Below are 18,544 nucleotides of genomic sequence, written 5' to 3' on the forward strand. Positions count from 1 at the left end.
CAGTAAGGGACTCTAGCAATGCATTGTGTCCTTTCACTTTGTAACCGAGTTGTCTTATCATAGACAAAATGTTTAATAACAATTCACACTTCATTTGCAGACACCGTTATTATCAATCTTGCATCCTAAATTTACAAATAATGTTTAAAACAGAAACTAGCTTAAGTGTTATCCATTGACTGGAACCCCACCATTTAAGCCTATATAGAGCATGTAATGGTTTGAAATAGCAATCTTCTCTCCCGCTTTTCAGTAGCTCACTGTGCCTTAGACCTTATCCTTTTCAACTACCTCATATGCAGAACAGGCTTCCTGACACTGTCTGGCTAATAAATGAAAGCTGTATAAAAACATGCTTAAAACATAAGACATACCCGGGACATATTCTGTCATATAAATTAATCACCACCTAAAATTAGGAAAAATTATTTCCAGTATTAACACTGCTCATGACAGCCTATTTTGGCAGCAAAAAATTTTACAAGATATATATTTTAAAACACGGCACAGCTCTGTCTTACGTAGATTCTCCTCTCCCACCCTAGTACTTGAGTGTCTTCCAGAAGCACATTAAGCAACATGACTAATGTCTGTCTCATCTTCTTTCTTTTACTTTGAGCTGAAATATTACATTATTTTTCAAAAGCTACCTGCAAGTTGATGAAATATCATCTTTGCAATGAGCATAAATTCTTTAAATTACTTGGAAGACCATGGAAAAATTCAGCCTTTGCGGAAGCAAGTACAGTTTCTCTTGATGTAACTGGACAATTGCCCAGTTATGCCAGGACACAGTTTCTGTACATAAGCATCGCAAAGCAGACTACCTTCTTGATGTATGGAAGATTTGTGGACTAAAAAAGCAAGTGTTCCTTCACAGCAGCATCCATTTTGCTGGACAGGAGTTGATTGAGAATTTTTCTAATTAGTACAACAGGGGAGATCTCTCTCTCTCTGGAACTCCAAAGGTATCCAATTTTGTAGTCGTTGCTGCTTTATTATCCTGATCCTGCCTAGGGTTACTGATGCAGATAACTCTCTTAAACTAACTGTCTTTTGTATCAAAGCGTACAGAAGACTAACGGTCTAACTTTTTAATGGCATAATAACTTATTCTGAGCAATAGCTCTCAAAGACTAGAGACCTATGAGAAGACTAAAAATTAAATAAATGTACTACTATTTAGAGAACATCAGCTTTCCTGAAGAATGCATATGTATGGTGTCACATTTGGACTAGCATGAAATTTCAGTTTGTGGAGTTACTGATAATATTTGTACTGCAGTATAAATAAAGATTGTGACCGGCATGGACGACATTGTGCTAGATGCTGTACAAGCACAGCATAAATGTCTGCCCCTCCCTGAAAAGTTTGGTTAACTTCCAGCAGATTGTCAGATGGCTACATAATCCCCCTGCACAAAGAAGTAATAGGCTAATAGTCCCAGACAAGAGGAGCTGTCAGCAAATTCAGTTATGCTTTGCTGTGACTGACTCGTGCAATGGCACGGTCTTTTAAGATAAGGAGCGGGATTCCCAGTATAGCTATGGATTGGGAGGAGCCAGCATATGAATTGCTTACAGCGACCCCCCAGCATACAGAGCCTCATGGGACAGAAGTCGAGGGGCCTGGATTCACTGCTTTCGTGATTGACTTTCCCAGTTGTCGTTCAGTTGCACTGGTCTGAAAGCCTGGCTTCAACTTTAAAACAAATTTTAAGTTAAGGCCCAAGTTCTCTGCCATCTTTTTGCCTTCCAGATTGTGTGACTAGAGAGCTAGATGTATTCAGCAGTACAGCCAGTATACATTATTTCTTAGAAGAAGAAATGCTGAATGTATAAAATAGTAATCAGGGTGATTCAGACATCAAGGATACCACCAGGTCAGGGTTAGGGGTGAAAAACAGCTTTGTTTTGCTTTTCTCTAAAACAGCTTTGTCAGAATTAGTGGACAATTTGGAAAAACAACAGAGAAGACTGTATGTTGTGGACCCCAAGTTATTCTATTTCTTTTTGGTTGTGGGTTTTGTGGGTTTTGGTTTTTTTTTTTTCTTTTCCCTACATAAACTATTTGGCAAAAGCATATTCTTTTCCAGATGGAATTTATTCCATATGAAGAGCTGTGATTTTAATGACAGTTTAGACATTGATACGCTTATTAGAATATATTTTCCCTTTAATAAGTGCTTTGATGTAGTGAGTATGTTCTCGGTGTTCTGTATATACATTTTCATGATAACCCCTTTGCAGTTATCTGAGAGATCAAAGACTGCAGCTCTGCACAATTTCTGCCAAAAAGAAGAGGCTCTTTTCTTACTGAGTCCTTGTAGACTAGTCCACAGCGTTCAGTGGATTCTGCTTTCAGCTGATCACAGTTGCAAATCCTCAAATTTAAATTTGGTGTAGATTTTTTCTTACATAGTCTTAATTGCTGTCTTGTCTTCAGCATTGCAGTGGTTCTGCATTTTTATGAGTCACTGTAGCCACAGCAGGACTCTATGTTAAAAGAGTATTCACATTATGGCATTAGCCAAGACTGTAAGAAGTCAGCACATCCCTGCAGTTAGCACACGCAGATGTGTCTATGTGCAGTGACCACATATTTAGAATCTGGTATCCTGGAGTTGGCTGCATGATGACTCCTGCATCGGTGCAAATCATTTAATCGCAGCAAATATACACGTTTTGCCAAAGGCATTGCCATCTCGGCCTTACTGTCTGCAGTGCCCCATTTACAGGCCACAGCAGCCATTAAACTCTTTTCCAGTAGAGGTTTAAGAAGGTTGACAAGCGGACCCTGTGGGAAGATGGGATCTTCTAAAAACGAGGAGAAGCTATGCCTGCTTTTGTCAGATGTGTTTAAAGAACTATTGTACATGCACAGTGAATTTCTTGGGAAAACGTAAGCATCACATGGCAGTTAAAGGATATTAACAGAAGAGATGATTACGCATTTCCAGTGTATCCCATGGGCTCTGTTTCCAGTAATAATAAATTCCACAAGCCAAAATTTAGAAATATGTTATGGTTTGGGCCTGAGTAGATAAAAGGCACAGAAGCAGTAAAGTCTGAAATCCTTTCCAAAAACTGTAAGGTCTGCTGTTCAAAACCAACAACTAGCACAAACTGGAATTAGTAGGCTGTCTGTGACATGACTGGTGGAGGCTTCTAGTACTGTTCTTCAGTAGAGTAGCAAATTACTGAAAATACTAACATTTTCTTAGTATTACCTAGACACGTAGTACTTTTAAGAGGGATTCTGCTCATTTCCACTCAAGTCTCTTTCAAGTTCTCTTCAAGAATATTTGCAAATAAGTTTTCAGATTTATTTCCGTGGTGGTGTTCTACATTATAAGAACTTCAGCAAAGTGGAACTTAATCATCATCTAGCTATTCTAAAATTGTTACATTTTATGACTCTATGTTTAGCATAGAAGATTTAGTATACTGGTTATGGAGGATATTGCAAGGGACAGGGATTTCTATGTTCAAATAGTACATGAAGAAGAAGTGGAACTGCCCTCACTGAAGTTCTTTTAAATGGATTTTTCATGTTCAGTGTTATAGGTTCTACATCTTTCTACCTTGTGGGGGAATTCAAGTTATAGTCTGGTTTTCTTTACCTCTGAATAAAGCTATTTCCTATCCAAATAGATGAATTTCACTAGTAAAGCACCGCTGTAACAACATATTAGGACAGACTTTACTAATGCTAACACAGGAATGCAATCAGAAAACCCTTGGTGCCTTACTAATATATCCAGTTAACACGTGCTTGTTTTCCCTACAGAATTTTTCCGAGAACTTCTGGAGAACGCGGAAAGGTCCTTAAATGACATGTTTGTCCGGACATACGGCATGCTGTACATGCAGAACTCGGAGGTGTTCCAGGACCTCTTCACAGAGCTGAAGCGGTATTACACAGGAGGCAACGTGAACTTGGAGGAAATGCTGAACGATTTCTGGGCTCGGCTGCTGGAACGCATGTTCCAGCTCATAAACCCCCAGTACCATTTCACTGAGGACTACTTGGAGTGCGTAAGCAAGTATACAGACCAGCTGAAGCCGTTTGGAGATGTACCCAGGAAGCTGAAGGTTCAAGTGATTAGAGCCTTCATTGCTGCGCGGACCTTTGTTCAGGGGCTGACAGTAGGCAGAGAGGTTGCGAACAGAGTATCCAAGGTAATTAAAATCAGGTGGTTTTAAGCTTGAATTCGTTTCAAATTTACTAGACAATCGAAATCTGATTGTGCGGGTTTGTTTTTAACACAGGGAGGGTTTGGTTGGTTGGTTGTTTCTTCTCTCTGCTGATATACCCATCCTAAGCTTATAAATAGGGGCAACAGTTGTTTTTAATTCCTTCTGAAGATATTAAGGCAATACTGACTGGAAAGCATTTCTCTATGCTTAGGACACAATGAAATACCAATATACATCAATGTTCTAGCATGGTAATGATTGTCATTAGTAGTTCAAAACCGGCTATGTGTATAAAAGATTATGATTATGATCAGAATTTAAATGTTTCCAGCAAATTTATGCTGCTGTTCATTAGGGCAGTAAAGCCCGCACAGCATTCATTCATCATGGAACTGGGTGATGGATTTCGTTAGAAATGTCTAGTCATGTTTTTGATGAGAAAATAGACGAATAGTGACACCTCTGGAGCTTGAGCTTTCCCAAAGGATGGTTTGACTCACATTTATTTTAGTTTTAATTATTTATCTATGCAAATATTTAGGATGATTATAATCCTTGAGGGCTTCACATAATTAAAGCTATGTAAGAAAAAAACACACATAAAAATAACCTATCTGGGTACCAGAAATGTGCCTGAATAACTTCCTCTTACACAGTGTTTCAAACTCAGGTATATTTTTCTGAATTGCTGTTCCAACTAGATACTTTTTCTGTGATCTGGCTATTTCACAGTCGTAGTCTGTACTGTAGTTGGACCTTAACTGTGTTCTGAATTCTGAAGTGCTGTAGTGAGGTCCGCTATGAAATGCCCAGATACTCACTTCTGGACAATAAGTGCATGCACGATTTTGACGCTTGCCCCTTGCAGTACTTTCCTGCATTTACAAGCCTAAGCCATTCCCCTTCATCGAGAGGACTGGCTGTCTTGCTTCATTTAAATCACAGCCAGAAGGTGAGGTAGAGCTGATATATTGTACAGTCGACTGCAGTTCAAGAGCTCAACAAGATGAGGCTTCTAAACTTGTCTTATCCTGTATGATGTGATATTTTGCAATTACAAATTCAGAAGCCATGAAGCCGGAGAGGTAGTCAACAAGTGAGAGCCTGATTTTATGCCTGGGAGACTGCGTGGGAGGAAAGGGTCATTTTGCACTTAAAAGTCGGTGAACAAAATACATGGTTGCCCAGCTAGAACCAAGGTCTCTTCCTCCCAAGTGCCCTCCTGGGCTACAGGGTTGCCTTCCCTTTTTTTCTGGCACTGTCAATTCTTGCAGTCCTTTCTGAAGAGTGGCAGGGCATCGGCATGAAATCCCAGCCCACCTAGTCTAGTTGGGGACAGATACGGCTGTTTAGCCTCTGAGGGTGCAGGATGCATCTATCTGCAGGCCCAGATTTCCTCTGAAGAATGGTGATGTCCCCGTGGGTCAGGTTTTAAGTGCTGAGCTCTGATGTCACTGTTGTCAGTAGGCATTAGGTCTTGCTGCATCGACTGGATCAGACTGTAGGGAGTAAGCTATGTAATTTGTGTAATAGAAATGTGTAATTTGTGAATCCCAAACAGATGAAGGTATGAATTGTCTGCTGAGATGTCACTTTCCCTGCGTATGTACCTGACTGTACAGAATGTGCAGGTGTCTCCCCTCTCACATACCCAAGAAATGTTTTCATCTCGACTGCTGGGTTTTGGACACATAAGCCCTTCCAAGAATAGAGCTTATCACAAGATCGCAAATGATCCTATGATCCGATAATGAGAACTACTGGGTCTGTAACCATAAAGTGAACCTTTTTGTAGTGTCACGTGAAGATGATAACAATAGCTCAATAATGCTTCTGTTTTTTACTTCTAACATGAAAGCAACACTTCAAAATCTTTAAAAGTGCTTGGTGGTTGGTGCAAGATAGAGTACAGGTTCTTTGCTTTATATATACATAAATGGTGATACTCCATTAGACTTCATCTAGAATACTGCCTTCAGTTTTGGGCCCTGCCCATAGAAGAAAGACCTTGACAAATGGAGGCGAGTTCAGTGGAGGCCACCAGCATGGTCAGGGCTGGAGGCCTGTGAGGAGAGGCTGTGGGAGCGGGGCTTGTTCAGCCTGGAGAAGAGGTGACTTCAGGGGCACCGAGCAGCAGCCCCTGGTGCCTGTAGGGAGGTCATCAAGGAGATGCAGCAAAGCTCTTTGCAGTGGGGAATGGTGGCATATGATGTGCATGAGTTGAAACGAGGGTCAGTTCAGACTGGATATAAGGAGAAACTTCACCATGAGAATGCTCAAGCAGTGAATCCGTTGCCCAGAGAGCCTGCGCAGACTCCGTCCATGGAGGTCCTGATTGTACAAAGCCCTTTGAGACGACCAGGTCATGGTAGTCTTGAGTTCAGAGCTGATCCTGCTTTGAGAAGCAGGTTGAACTGGAGATCTCCTGAGTGCCCTTCCAACTCAAATTATCCTATTATTCTACTAAAAGATTAAGGAAATGAACATTTTTACTTAAATGTAGAATATGCTTTGATTGTAAGACTGACTTTGGTATTAAAATCTGTGGCTATATTCATACCCAAAGCAAATGGTAAATGATTGCTGGTTTTAGGGACTTTGTGTCATATGCAGCCTGGTGAGGCAGATGCGAAGAATCCCAAGTGACACCAAATGTTCAAGATTAATAAATATCCTGAGAAAAGGCTGTGATTACTCTGAGATCCAAGCTTTTGTGATCATATCATAACTGTAGATTTTTACGCTGGTCTATCTACTGTAGAAAATGACAAATCCTTCTCTTTAAACATCATTTTAAAAGTCTGCAACCATTCCTTAGAGTTAGCACATAACTTTGCAACCAAAAAAGAGGCAGGTATATCTTTTTTGTTGCTGTTTTGGAAGTCGTCCAGACTCAGCATGGTTTTCATTTTCATTGTACTCTTAATACTGAGAGATTCTGTGATAAGAATGCCGCAGCTGGGTAAGTCAAGAGAAATGAACAAAAGAGAAAATGAAAAGAAGAACTGTTGCAGTTCTTTTACAGAAATCTTTGTCCATTGTCTGCACTGGCTGGGAACAGGGCGGGGATCTCCTAGCTGCAGCATCACAGGCTAAAAAGATTTTTTGCTTTCTGTTTGTGGACCCATTATCTCACTGAACTGCCACTGTGAAAGGCCACTCGCATAGAAAAAAAGTTGAGCCTACACCTTAAACACCATGAGAAAGAGATTTATTAATGAGAATGTTGGTAACAACATCTCCTTTGGGCTTTTAATTTACTTTCTCAGCCTTTTCTGGCCCGTTTCTGTAAAGGAGTTGGTGGGTCACATACTCAGAAGGATTTGTTCCCTATCTAATGTCAGGGATACATCCTTTCTGAAGATTTCTCTTCAGAGAGGGTGTAACGTTAATGTAGTTAGCGTATTCCTTGCAAGAGAGCTATACTCCCCTCTTTTTCCAATGAAGTACGCAGTCAAGCACACTCAAAATAGGCAACACATATCGCAAACATTTTCCTCTTACAATAGTATTTTGCTATTTGCTTATGTCAGTGAGATTATAATTTAGATAAGTCCCATTTAGATAAACGAGGAGAGAGGGCGGTTAGGACATGTCTTTTTTTTGTAATTTTTTCTAACATTATATTTCAATCGTAAGCAGACATAGTTGGTTCCATCTGTCTGAAGCTTTGCAGTTTTAGCTGAACAGCGTTTTCATAATCTCAAAGTCCAATTGCACTTTTTAATTTTCAGAGATTTTAAAACCTTTTTATTTCTCATACTAATGCATTAAAATTTGCCAGTTCATGTTTGCTAAGGGCTTGTTAAATCCCCGCTCAAGGCAGTGAATTTCCACTGGCTTGGGTAGACTACAGCTCACTAAATTCTATATGTGCTTTGTAAGTCTGCATATGCATATTTCTTAAAGTGAGAAAAATAAAAAATATTTATGCATTAATAAAAAAGAATCGTAGAATCCTAGACTATCTCAAGATGGAAGGGACCCATAAGGATCATTGAGTCCAACTCCCTGCTCCTTGCTGGGCTACCTAAAACTAAACCCTATGGCTAAGAACATCGTCCAGATCCTTCTTGAACTCTGACAGTACAGGAGCAGAGCTTTTCACCTAGTATACTTTCTTAAGCTACAGCTAGTAGACGGTTATGGACTTTCTGAGATACAGGCTCAGAAATAATTGGTAAAATTTTCTACCACCTGTTTTTCTTCTAATTTGTCAGACCCTAAAAACCTGTAGAATAGGCTTTTCTCCTTTGTTACCATTTGGTGGAAAAAAATATGCTATTCTTTTGCCCCATAAAAATATAGCATATTCAAATGTCAATGTTTTTAAATGTATTTTGTTTTTCTCAACTCTTTCCTGGAGAAAAAAAAACAAAAAGCCCCCAAACCTGACCAGCTGTGATTTAGTGTGTTAAACTGAAGAAACTACTGAAAATATTTCTGAAGTCGCTGCCAGCTGTGATTTCCAATACTGTGATAGAAAAGACGTATGCATATTTTTCATGTTCATCTTTTACTATGTCTGAGCTCTGGCTATTTTACAAGCAAATAACGCTAAGTTATTCTCTCTGACTTTAAACAGAACATTCCCAGTGATCGTAATACTCTCTTTGAACTGCAACCGAGTGGTGGAAAATGTAAGCAGAAAAAAAACGGGGAGGATAAAGCAATTAACATTTAAAAAAGGGATGGTCTTCATGAGTTTTCAGGAGCTTATGATTCCTGAAATACTTTTCCCAAATATATTCATAACTGAATTACAACAATTATAAAGCTTGTTGCACTGGAGAATATTTTTCATTAAATAAGGAAGAGTTCTGGACCAAACACAGCATATAGAAAATAGAACTCGTTCCCAGGAAAAGATTAAGACTGAAACTAAGGGTATTTCAAAAGATAGCTAAAATCCTAACTGGATACAGATTTGCCCCAGAAAACGTACTAGTTGTACAACCAGTACTGTTTCCCTGACAAGGTGTTATCCCGTCAGGATAGCATTCCACCCCAAAAAAATTTTTGCTCGAAGCATTTTCTTTCGATGTACTTTTCATGAAAAGCTGTAGAAATCAGGAGGAAAAAAGCGCACAATTTTTATGTTTTGTGAGCATGATTTCTCAAGCCTGACTTGTGCCGATGTCGTGTTTTAATGTGGGTAAATTCACACGGAGAACATAGGAGTTTAGAAGAAAAAAACAAATAATGAAGTATGACTGGTCAGTCTTATCCAAAAGCACAGTCGTTAGCCAGCTGCCATTACCCCACTGCTGCTCAGAGCTCTAATTTAATCCCAAGCAGACAGTTACCTCTTCATTGGCTCTTGCAGTGAATCTGGCTCACTAGGAGCAGCAAGTGAGTGCAGAGTACTCCTGTTTGCATAGATCCGGGGGTTTAGTTATTGTTTGCTACTTTTGCTTTTCTCTAAGTTTGGCTGTTTTGTGGTTTGGTTTTCTTTCTGAATTTGACCACTTTCTTCCCATTATATACTGGGATAAGGACAAGAAGAATTGTTCTTAGTTTGACTTTCCCTTTCACATTTGGAAATTCATGCTACCGGCAACCATAGCTTTTATACCAGGAGTAAAGTGAAGTTTAGCTCAGGGGCATCATTAGGAGCAATTAGTGATTTTGTTAGTGGCATAAACGTCAAGGATTTGTGACCCAGCCACTAAGAACTTATTTCAGTAATGCATTTAAATATTAATTATCATTTATTGCAAAATGAAAAAGGCTGTTACAATACTTTTCTCACTGCATGGCATAGGCTATATGTCTCCCTTTTTTTAAACCAATTAAAACCATTCTTTCCCTGAATATTATTAAATTATGTTAATATCAGACTTCTTATTAGGAACCTGGTGATATATGGACAAAGTGAAACATATTCAGTAATACAATTATAAGGTTAAACCCAAGATTAGTACTGAAAAGCAGTCTCTAGTAATTGCCCATGATTACTTCTACTCACAGAATGCCAGGCCACTGCTTTTCTAATACGTTGAATCAATATTCTTACAAACTCTGCTTTTCATGGTTTATAAATAAACATTCAACAGTTTGTGAGAGCCATAAATAAAGGTCAGTATTGAATGTCACACTGATTCAGAATGCAATTATTGCGGGAGGGGGGGTGGAATACGACATGCTGATAAGTCAGGTAATTAAAAGCCAAAATGAATAGTACTTTAATGCTGGAAAATGTGATTTGCGGGGTGTGACAGATAAAGAGCTACGTGTCCTGTATATTTTAACTTCATTGGCTGAAGAGATTTGGCTTGTTAAAGTCACAGAGGGAAAGGAGATCTAAAAAGGACAATGGTTTTCACTAAACTTTAATCGTTAGTTCAAATTATTTGTTTAGGAACAGCCCAGCTGAGCAAGCATAGCTTTTATGATTGCTTCTGTGTCTATTGTTTTAAGGTTTTTTCAGTCATTCGTTCTTTGAGTTTTAATCGAATTAATATATCTTTCCAAGAACTGGATCATACCATGTCATGAATGGGCCACATTCTTTTTTCCTCTTCCTGTCCCTCGGTGTTTCTCAGGCAGGGAGCCCAGGGGTTATCCAGCCAGGGGGGTTTCAGGGCTCGGAGATGTCTGTGGCATAGAAGTAAGAGTGAACGGCATCTACACTGGAGTGCTTTGTGGGAAGCATCCTTTGAATTGAGGTTCTCCAGCTATGCAGGAAATCTTTCCTCCTTTCTTGGAAAGAAAAGGGACATAAACCAATCATCTAGTTAATTTGCAGGCATTTCATGGGAAAATAAACCAGATGCCTTCCAGATGTCCCAGACTTACTGCAGGTGGGCTAATCTATTTCCACTTTGTGTGCACTGGAACATCAGATATCCCAGAAGAGCAGCTCAGGAGAAAAGGCCTAAAATGAAGCAGTAACTCCAACAAAATGAAAACAGAGGTAGGAGGTCTGCAAAAGCTGTGTTCCATGTCCTATCTATTAGAATTGTCAGATATAATTCAGCCTGGCCTCTCCATTTCTTAGGTCCTTAAATTTCATTCAGCTAGCTTTGTATTGACTTTAATAACCCGAGTTTAACGGAATCATACTGCTCAGCAAGATATTCAGTCTTGCTCAGCATCTCTTAAGTAGGTCTACCAACCTGGTTTATTCCTACTATGTACTAATTCACATCTCAAAATTTGCGCCAGTCCTGTCTTCCGGGATTCTTTGTATCATTCATGAGCAAAGATCTTCTGATTACACTGCTTTTGCTCAGTTTGTGCTTTTTTTAAATGCCTATGGCACAGAAAATACCCTTTAGTTCAGCTTTACATGAAACTTCTACCTATATATTAAGAACCAAACTGAGTATTTTAGTTTAACAATGTCATTAAACACTGTCATGACACATTAGAAAAATAATTATTCAAATCAAGGTTTTCTTTAGTACTGCCGAAAAGCACATTTTAAACACAAACCTTCAAAGTTTTCATACCAGCTTTATTTCCTACCTATAAAAGATGTTGATATGGCACCGGCAGAAGCTATGTAAAGAGAAAATGTAGAACTTTTTCAGAGGAATTCCTAGAATAAAGGATGTATCCTAATGCATGTCATGATACACAGCCAAGTCATGATAAAAATAATGGTGAAGAAGCAAAGCTCACCTAGGAGCTTGCTGACCCTGCTAGATTTAGACCTTTGTAATTAATCTTACAGCAGGTTTTACATTTTTGCTGTTTTAGCACAGGAGAGTAAAAGAAAATTCAGAAGAATCAAATGGAAATAGGAAGGAGATTAAAAAGTCTGAAGGTTAAGCAATGCAAGGGGATCTATATCATCTTGCAACATGCTGACTTTTTAGAATGACCCTTTTTAGATTGTCTTCATCCTGTTTCGAAGGCAGCCTATGGAAGCACTGTTTTCCAATCAGCATTTGAAAAAAGCAATTCATTTTTTTTCTCAGGTGAGCCAGAAGCACAAAAACTAATAGGTTCTTCAGCCTTCAGGTTTCTACTGAAAACATTAGTCAAGGAAATATCTGATTTACCTAAAAGTTGTCAGGAATACTAACTGGAATTTAAATGCCTATCTGCTTAAGTGTTACAGTCAACAAAGTCATCAGCAACACATTGAAAATGTCAAATTTCTTTGAGACTTTAAAATAATGAAGTCTGAAATCAACTATGTGGATTTAAGTTCAATTCTCAGTTATTCAGAGGTCAGTGACAGCTGGCTTCATTGTCTGCTTAAGTCTTGCATCTCAAAATGTATCTCAAACAAAAGAAAGATGGTATGAACATAGGAATACAAAATGAAGCATTTTGTTGTCAGGAACATAACAGTTTTGGTCATCTGTAAAATTTTAAACTTATCCCCATCCTCCAGTGTCTGCTTCTCATGGGAGTTTTTTATGCCACAAGCTTGCCAAGTTTTTTCCATACTCTTTTCTGGAGAGAAAGTGTCACTTTTGTTCAGTCCATATGTCTAAGGCTATCATTGCTTTCTTCTTCTTCGCCTTTCCTCCTTCTGTTTTGTTTTTTAAAGCCCTTAGGAAGAATCCATTTCTTGAGTAAAAACTAAATGTACCAGGCAGAACAGTGGAAAAGTAGAGCTTTGAATAAGGTTAGGAGGATTTAGTTGACCTCAGCTATACATATCTATCACCATTACACGGCCAAGACCAGAAACCAAGTGTACAGAGAGAGGATTTTAATATAAGAAATGCCCCCTTGTCCTTCATAACAGTTTGCCATCCTTTGGCAGCTGGCGTACAAGACTTTGCCTTTCCCCAACACCTCAGCGCAGTTTTAGCCTGCAAACAACTTCCCAGGTCTTGAAAATGGTTTGGCTTTTAAAACTGCCAGAGATGTTTTGATGTTCAGGTCTGTCCTGGTACTATGCAAGTTTGACTTCTGGGCTTTGGTTTCAGAAGGTTTATCAATTTTGTATGAACGCACCACTGAAGAAATTACTGTATTTATTCAGGAAGCATGTACAGACTCCCCGCTTCACCCCTGCTTACGTGATTTTCAGTATCACCAAGCAACAGAACTGCACCTACACTTACCTTTTGTACTTTTCATCCCATGATTCTTTCATTCACGTCCATATGTTGGCATTATCTGTGGATCCAAAAGCGAGTGTGTATGAGGCAATATCTGGCAAGCTGACAAAGCTAAGCAGGGCTACTACGCTTAATTCACATTTCCTGAGTAAGTGCTCTGCATGCCGAGTTGTTATGCCAAAGCATCAGCGGTTCTCTTCACAACAGAAGACACGGATCTAATTGTTCTATTTCAAATGGAGGTTTTATGGATCCAGTTGGTAGAGGGAAGCCTGAGACGCCAAAGATATGGATCTGAATTTCACAAAAGTAGCTTTCAGTGCTTAAGTACAAGAAAGAGAGAAATTACGAACTGCATCCTCCTCTTCAGCAGTTTGCTGGCTCAACAGTACCACCGCTCACTGGGAGGTTACAGCACACTGTGGTGGCTGTTATGATCCCTGTTTTTCAGACGTGACCCAAACCAATGCATGTGGATCTAAGCATTTGGTCTTCTCTGTCTGGGGAATGCAATAATTGACCAGCTTTGGTCTGTGGCATCTAAGCAGTATGAACTCAAACCAGCTCAGGCCTAGGAGCCATGGAAACATATAAGGAAAATCTTCTCAGCTCAAGCACCATCTTCTTTTAGCTCTATGGTCGCCGGTGTTGATGGAACAGGGAATTAGGTTGGAGCAAGTCTGACCTAATTCTCACTCATATAGATACGGCCATCAGTGCCTAACTCTCCCCTTTCACTATGCTGGAAGCCAAACCCGTATTAGATTACGAACTCCTCCTTGTGAATTCCATACCCAAAACTAGTAGCCTCTTGCCATGTTTGTGATTTTCCCTATCAGATCACTATGTTCTTTTCAGATCTGGCCACAATGCCTTTTATACTTGCCTGTTTCCCAGAGGAGGAGGGAACTGTTGGAGGCATTTGTGTGTCTGATTTCTTCAGGCTAAATCTATTATTTTGTTGTTGTTGGCTTTACCTGATTATATTAATATTAGAGTGCCAGTCAAGTCATTGTTTATTTGAAACAACAATTTAATTTTGTACAATACTGTGCAAGGGATAGCCTGAACAAAAAAGAATCAGTTTTCTTCCGATCTGAGTATTAGTTTTGAACTTACACTGACATTTTCTTTGGATAAGTGGTGGCTGTTATAACAGGTAGTTTGAAATCCAGCGTAGAGACAGCTCAAGGCACACTGTGGCCTTTAGTCCTGGAGATCTTAAGGTAAACTTCAAGGGAGTAACCTGCTACTGCATAGAGTATAGGAAGACAGAACCAAAAGATGTTCAGAAAGCTCCTGGCAACCTATCCATCGTGGCAACCTATCCATCATGCGCAAGGCGTAGTTTTGTAGGAAAGATAAGCACCTGTGTATCTTTCATCATCACACATCTGTTTGTAAAGAACAGTGCACATCTGCTTTTCAGGAAAAACATACAGAAACCAAACCACAGGACAAACTGCTGTCAGAAACTTCCACACTGATCCTCAAAAGTGAAGTGTTTTTGGGAGCCCTCAGCATGTTTCCTGGCCATAAGTATGAGGTTAAATAAATCTCTTAATTTGATATCACTTTTTTATTGTGACATAATTCATTGTATGTAGCATTCAGCATTTAAAAGTAAGACAGAATGTATCAACTGGAAATGGATTCAATTCAGGTTTTCACTTAAATCAGAGTTAAAATTTGGGTGAAGAATGTTCGCAGATTAATCTATGCTCTGGAGTCTCCAAAGCTAACAGGAACTGGCTGCCAATCTCTACTACTATACATTTACTTTTTCTTCCATTTTATTTTGCAGTCTTATATATATAGTTACAGGAATATAAAAAAGGGTCAAAAATGTGAAAAACTAATTTAGACAATAAAGTTTATTAAAAATAAAAAAGGGGTGGGTGGGAGGGGAGACCAGGACAGGTAAATGTTAAATCCAAAATGGCTTGACCGTCTTATTTTTCCCCTGACCCCAAAGAAAGCATCCTATGGCCATATCTTATGTTCAGTCTGATTCCCCAAAACTGCTTCTGAGAGAAATGTCTTCCAGACTTAGCCTAGTACTGAAGCCCTGTGAATGTACATATATCAGTACAGTGCATATTTTTATATGTAAAGGTCGATTCTCTATTTAAGATTCAGTCTGTGCCTCCCTCTCCCTCCTCCTACTTTCCCTCTTGAATCAGTAAAAAGTACCTTAGCCATTGACTTCAGTCTGAACTTGATTAGGGCCTGATTGTTCAGATCTGTATAAAATCAGGTAGAAAACAAAGTTTATTAAGGCAAAGGCCTTTACAGGGAGTCTGCAGAACTTAGTGATGGAAACTTATTGCTGAGGAAATGTGGTTGGAATAACAGGTTTTCAGTCAAGAAACGACCATTTAAAGGCATAAGAACAGCACTACGAGTTAACCTAGGTAAAATGTTTAGAGACTACCAGTATATGTAGTTAAATTTACATAAAATCATCATCAGTGAAATTTCACCCATGGGATTTAGTTTAAACACGCTGTAGAAGTTTAATATGTTTCTGAAGCGTATAGCATCACCTGCCACCAAAGACGTGTTCCAAACCGGGGAGCACAGTGTTCGCAGTCCCTAAGGGCAATTCCTGTGCCCTGTGGCAATTAATTACAAAGAGAAAAGCAGAAGAGATTACAAGAAGAACATGAACAAAATTCATTTCTCCAACTGACTTGGTAAATTCTTGCTCACTCTAGTGAGTGAACTGGCTGCCAGGGTTTGTGTGCTACCTAAGGATTGGTACAGGCACAGCATGTGTACAAAGCACCAAAAAGGGTACATCTATGAAAATGGATTGAGATCCATCATCTGCTTTTTATCCATCAATTATTTATTTGTAAGAAAGTTTTTTCTCTATGAGTTAAAATGTTCTGTAAGCCATTTTTTGAACAATAGCTATAGAGTGACAACACAAAATGCTATTCAAAACAGGTGTTGGAAGAGAAAGCTCTGCTAGAGACTGAACTTCTTAAAGTTTTGAACATTTCTCTTTTATCATCCCATCTGCAGAGGTTCAGTGCTACAAGGACATTCCCTTAGGCAATATCAATACAGTGTGGAGGTTTATGAGCCAAGATACACATCAAAAAGAATTTTAATAAGCCTTGACAGATATATTGCATTAATAGTGCTGATGTAGTGAGGTAGGACCTACGCAGTGGGGTGTGTAAAGCACTAAGGTATTCTTACTGCTGGCTAAGATATGACATAGAACAGACTGTCACTTGGTGGAAGAAAGAAATGTGTTAACCGAATGTATTGAATTATTTTCTTTTTTCATCATTGAAATTCTTTTCCTGGTGACCGTGTATTTCTCCTTAGTAGGAGGAGCAAGTACCTATCAAGGAAAGATTAGATCTCCATAAAGTGAATGAGCTTAGTGCTTAATCAAGCGATGATCCATTTGAACACTTTTTTCTCTTGTCCTGTCTTCACACTGATGCATGCACGCACACATACACACACACACACACACATCCAGATTCCCGGAGTGCCATGTTGGCAACAAAAGTAGTGGCAGAACTCATAGTGTTATATGAGAGGTGAATTGGACTGTCTTCCTTTGCATAAATTAATAGTTGTTGAGGTCCACTCACCTGTGTTGATGCTCAAATATATTTCAGCATGCAAACAGAAAGATAGGACTAGAGTGTGTATATGCATATGGGGGCACACAATCTAACTGCAGGTAATGGCATACAAATTTTGCTCTTTAAGCTTGTGATGACTACATGTTGTTACCATCTGATGGATATTTATTGCACTACGTGAAATGTTGATATGTATGTACACAGATCACAGAAAGCACTCTTTGGTCCAGTATCTTTGAAGGCAATCTTAATACGGAGGAAAACATGCAGTCAACAAGTACAGAAAACTACTTTTAGGTAGTAGATTTAACTTTTGTAGCTTTAGTTTTGTCTTTTTGGGTCAAAGCTGAAGCAACGCTGAGAGTCACATTTTCTTGCTCATTTTTATCAGTGAGTAAGAACTCAAGCTATGCTGTCAAGTTGACATCCTTTAAAAACAGTGAGAATAAACAAATGCATTCTAATGGAGCCATTTTTCACTATTATGCTTTTACCTACATGTATTTTCAGCATGATCCAAAAAGCTTCAGAAGTAAAATGTTTCCTAAATGCTCTAAGATACTCAAATATAATCCTATGTTTAACGTGAAAGTGGCAAATGGACAGGCGTGAGACGAAGAATGGAAGTTTTGGCAGATAAAAATGCTTAGAAATGTGTTTATTAGCAAGAAAAGTAAAGGGCTTATAGTGCAGAGAATATTAAGTGAGTTGAGAAGTTGCTAAGAAGCAGAATGCTTGATGTGGAAAAAGTAGAGTAAAGGTGTTCTTGGTAGCTAAGATCAAGAATGATATTTAAAACCAAGAAATTTACATTGCCTGGGATAGGTACTTACCTGAGGTAGCTAAGATAAAAACAGAGTGACCTGATGCTGTTTCTACAATCCCTGGAGAAAAACAGGTACCTCTAGGGGGAATTCACATCTTGTGCAGGTTGAATCTTGTTCTAGAGCTGACAGTCTCTCTCCAGTGAAGGAGGGGGGACAGAGAGAGCCACTAGTGGCCATTCAATGCAGGGACCAGACTACAACTAGTCCAGGGTAAAACTGCCTGATAACACAGACGTCCCAAGAATTTAATGAAACTTCTCCTACACCCAAAGACAGGAATTACCTAAGGTGTCCTTGCCAACATTTGTAATAAAATTCTTACATTCTTTTCTTTCCTTTTCGCCCAACTGCGGAAAACGCACCTGGGCAATTTGCTTGTACTATTTAATTTTTTTTAAGATGAACTTCTAGTTCACATTTTTAAATGATTCTTTAAGTTGATATTTATTTATCATGGTCAGGATTTCATTAGAGGAGTCAAGAATAGCGATGATGCACTCCTTAAGAGCCCAGAAGGTTACTTTTTGCCTCCCATATAGATCTATAGTAGTTATTTCTTACAAAAAAAAAAAATCTGATTAAACTCTCAATTATAGTTTCTTCTTGCATAACCTGTATTCATCCAAGTATACAATATCTCAGTGATCAAAAGCTAATTTTGCAGATGATGGATAAAGATCAAAATAAGACATAATCAACCTTAATTTCCTTTATATGTAAAATGTGGTGCTTCGGAATTCATTTTCCTGAAGTCAGACCATAAAAAGTAGGACGACTGTTGAATCAAAATGCAAAATGTCCTCTTTAATCTGTTGCTCCAGGTGTATGTAGATTATTCCTTACTAGAATAAGGAGACCTTGTAAATTAAAGAATAGGTGA

At 38.9% G+C, this 18,544-nt stretch overlaps 1 protein-coding gene across 1 annotated transcript in view; it reads left to right on the forward strand.

Annotated features, from left to right (window-relative positions):
* GPC6 (glypican 6) overlaps window positions 1-18,544 on the forward strand; it is a gene marked incomplete at both ends in the record, with an annotated part of 769,154 nt that overhangs the window by 420,920 nt on the left and 329,690 nt on the right. Inside the window, one exon of the mRNA XM_082304914.1 lies at window positions 3,791-4,182. Coding sequence (XP_082161040.1) covers window positions 3,791-4,182 — 392 coding nt within the window. The remainder of the gene's footprint in view (window positions 1-3,790; window positions 4,183-18,544) is intronic.

The sequence above is a fragment of the Platalea leucorodia genome (assembly GCF_965183815.1).
Source record: "Platalea leucorodia genome assembly, chromosome: 2".
NCBI classification, from domain to species: domain Eukaryota; kingdom Metazoa; phylum Chordata; class Aves; order Pelecaniformes; family Threskiornithidae; genus Platalea; species Platalea leucorodia.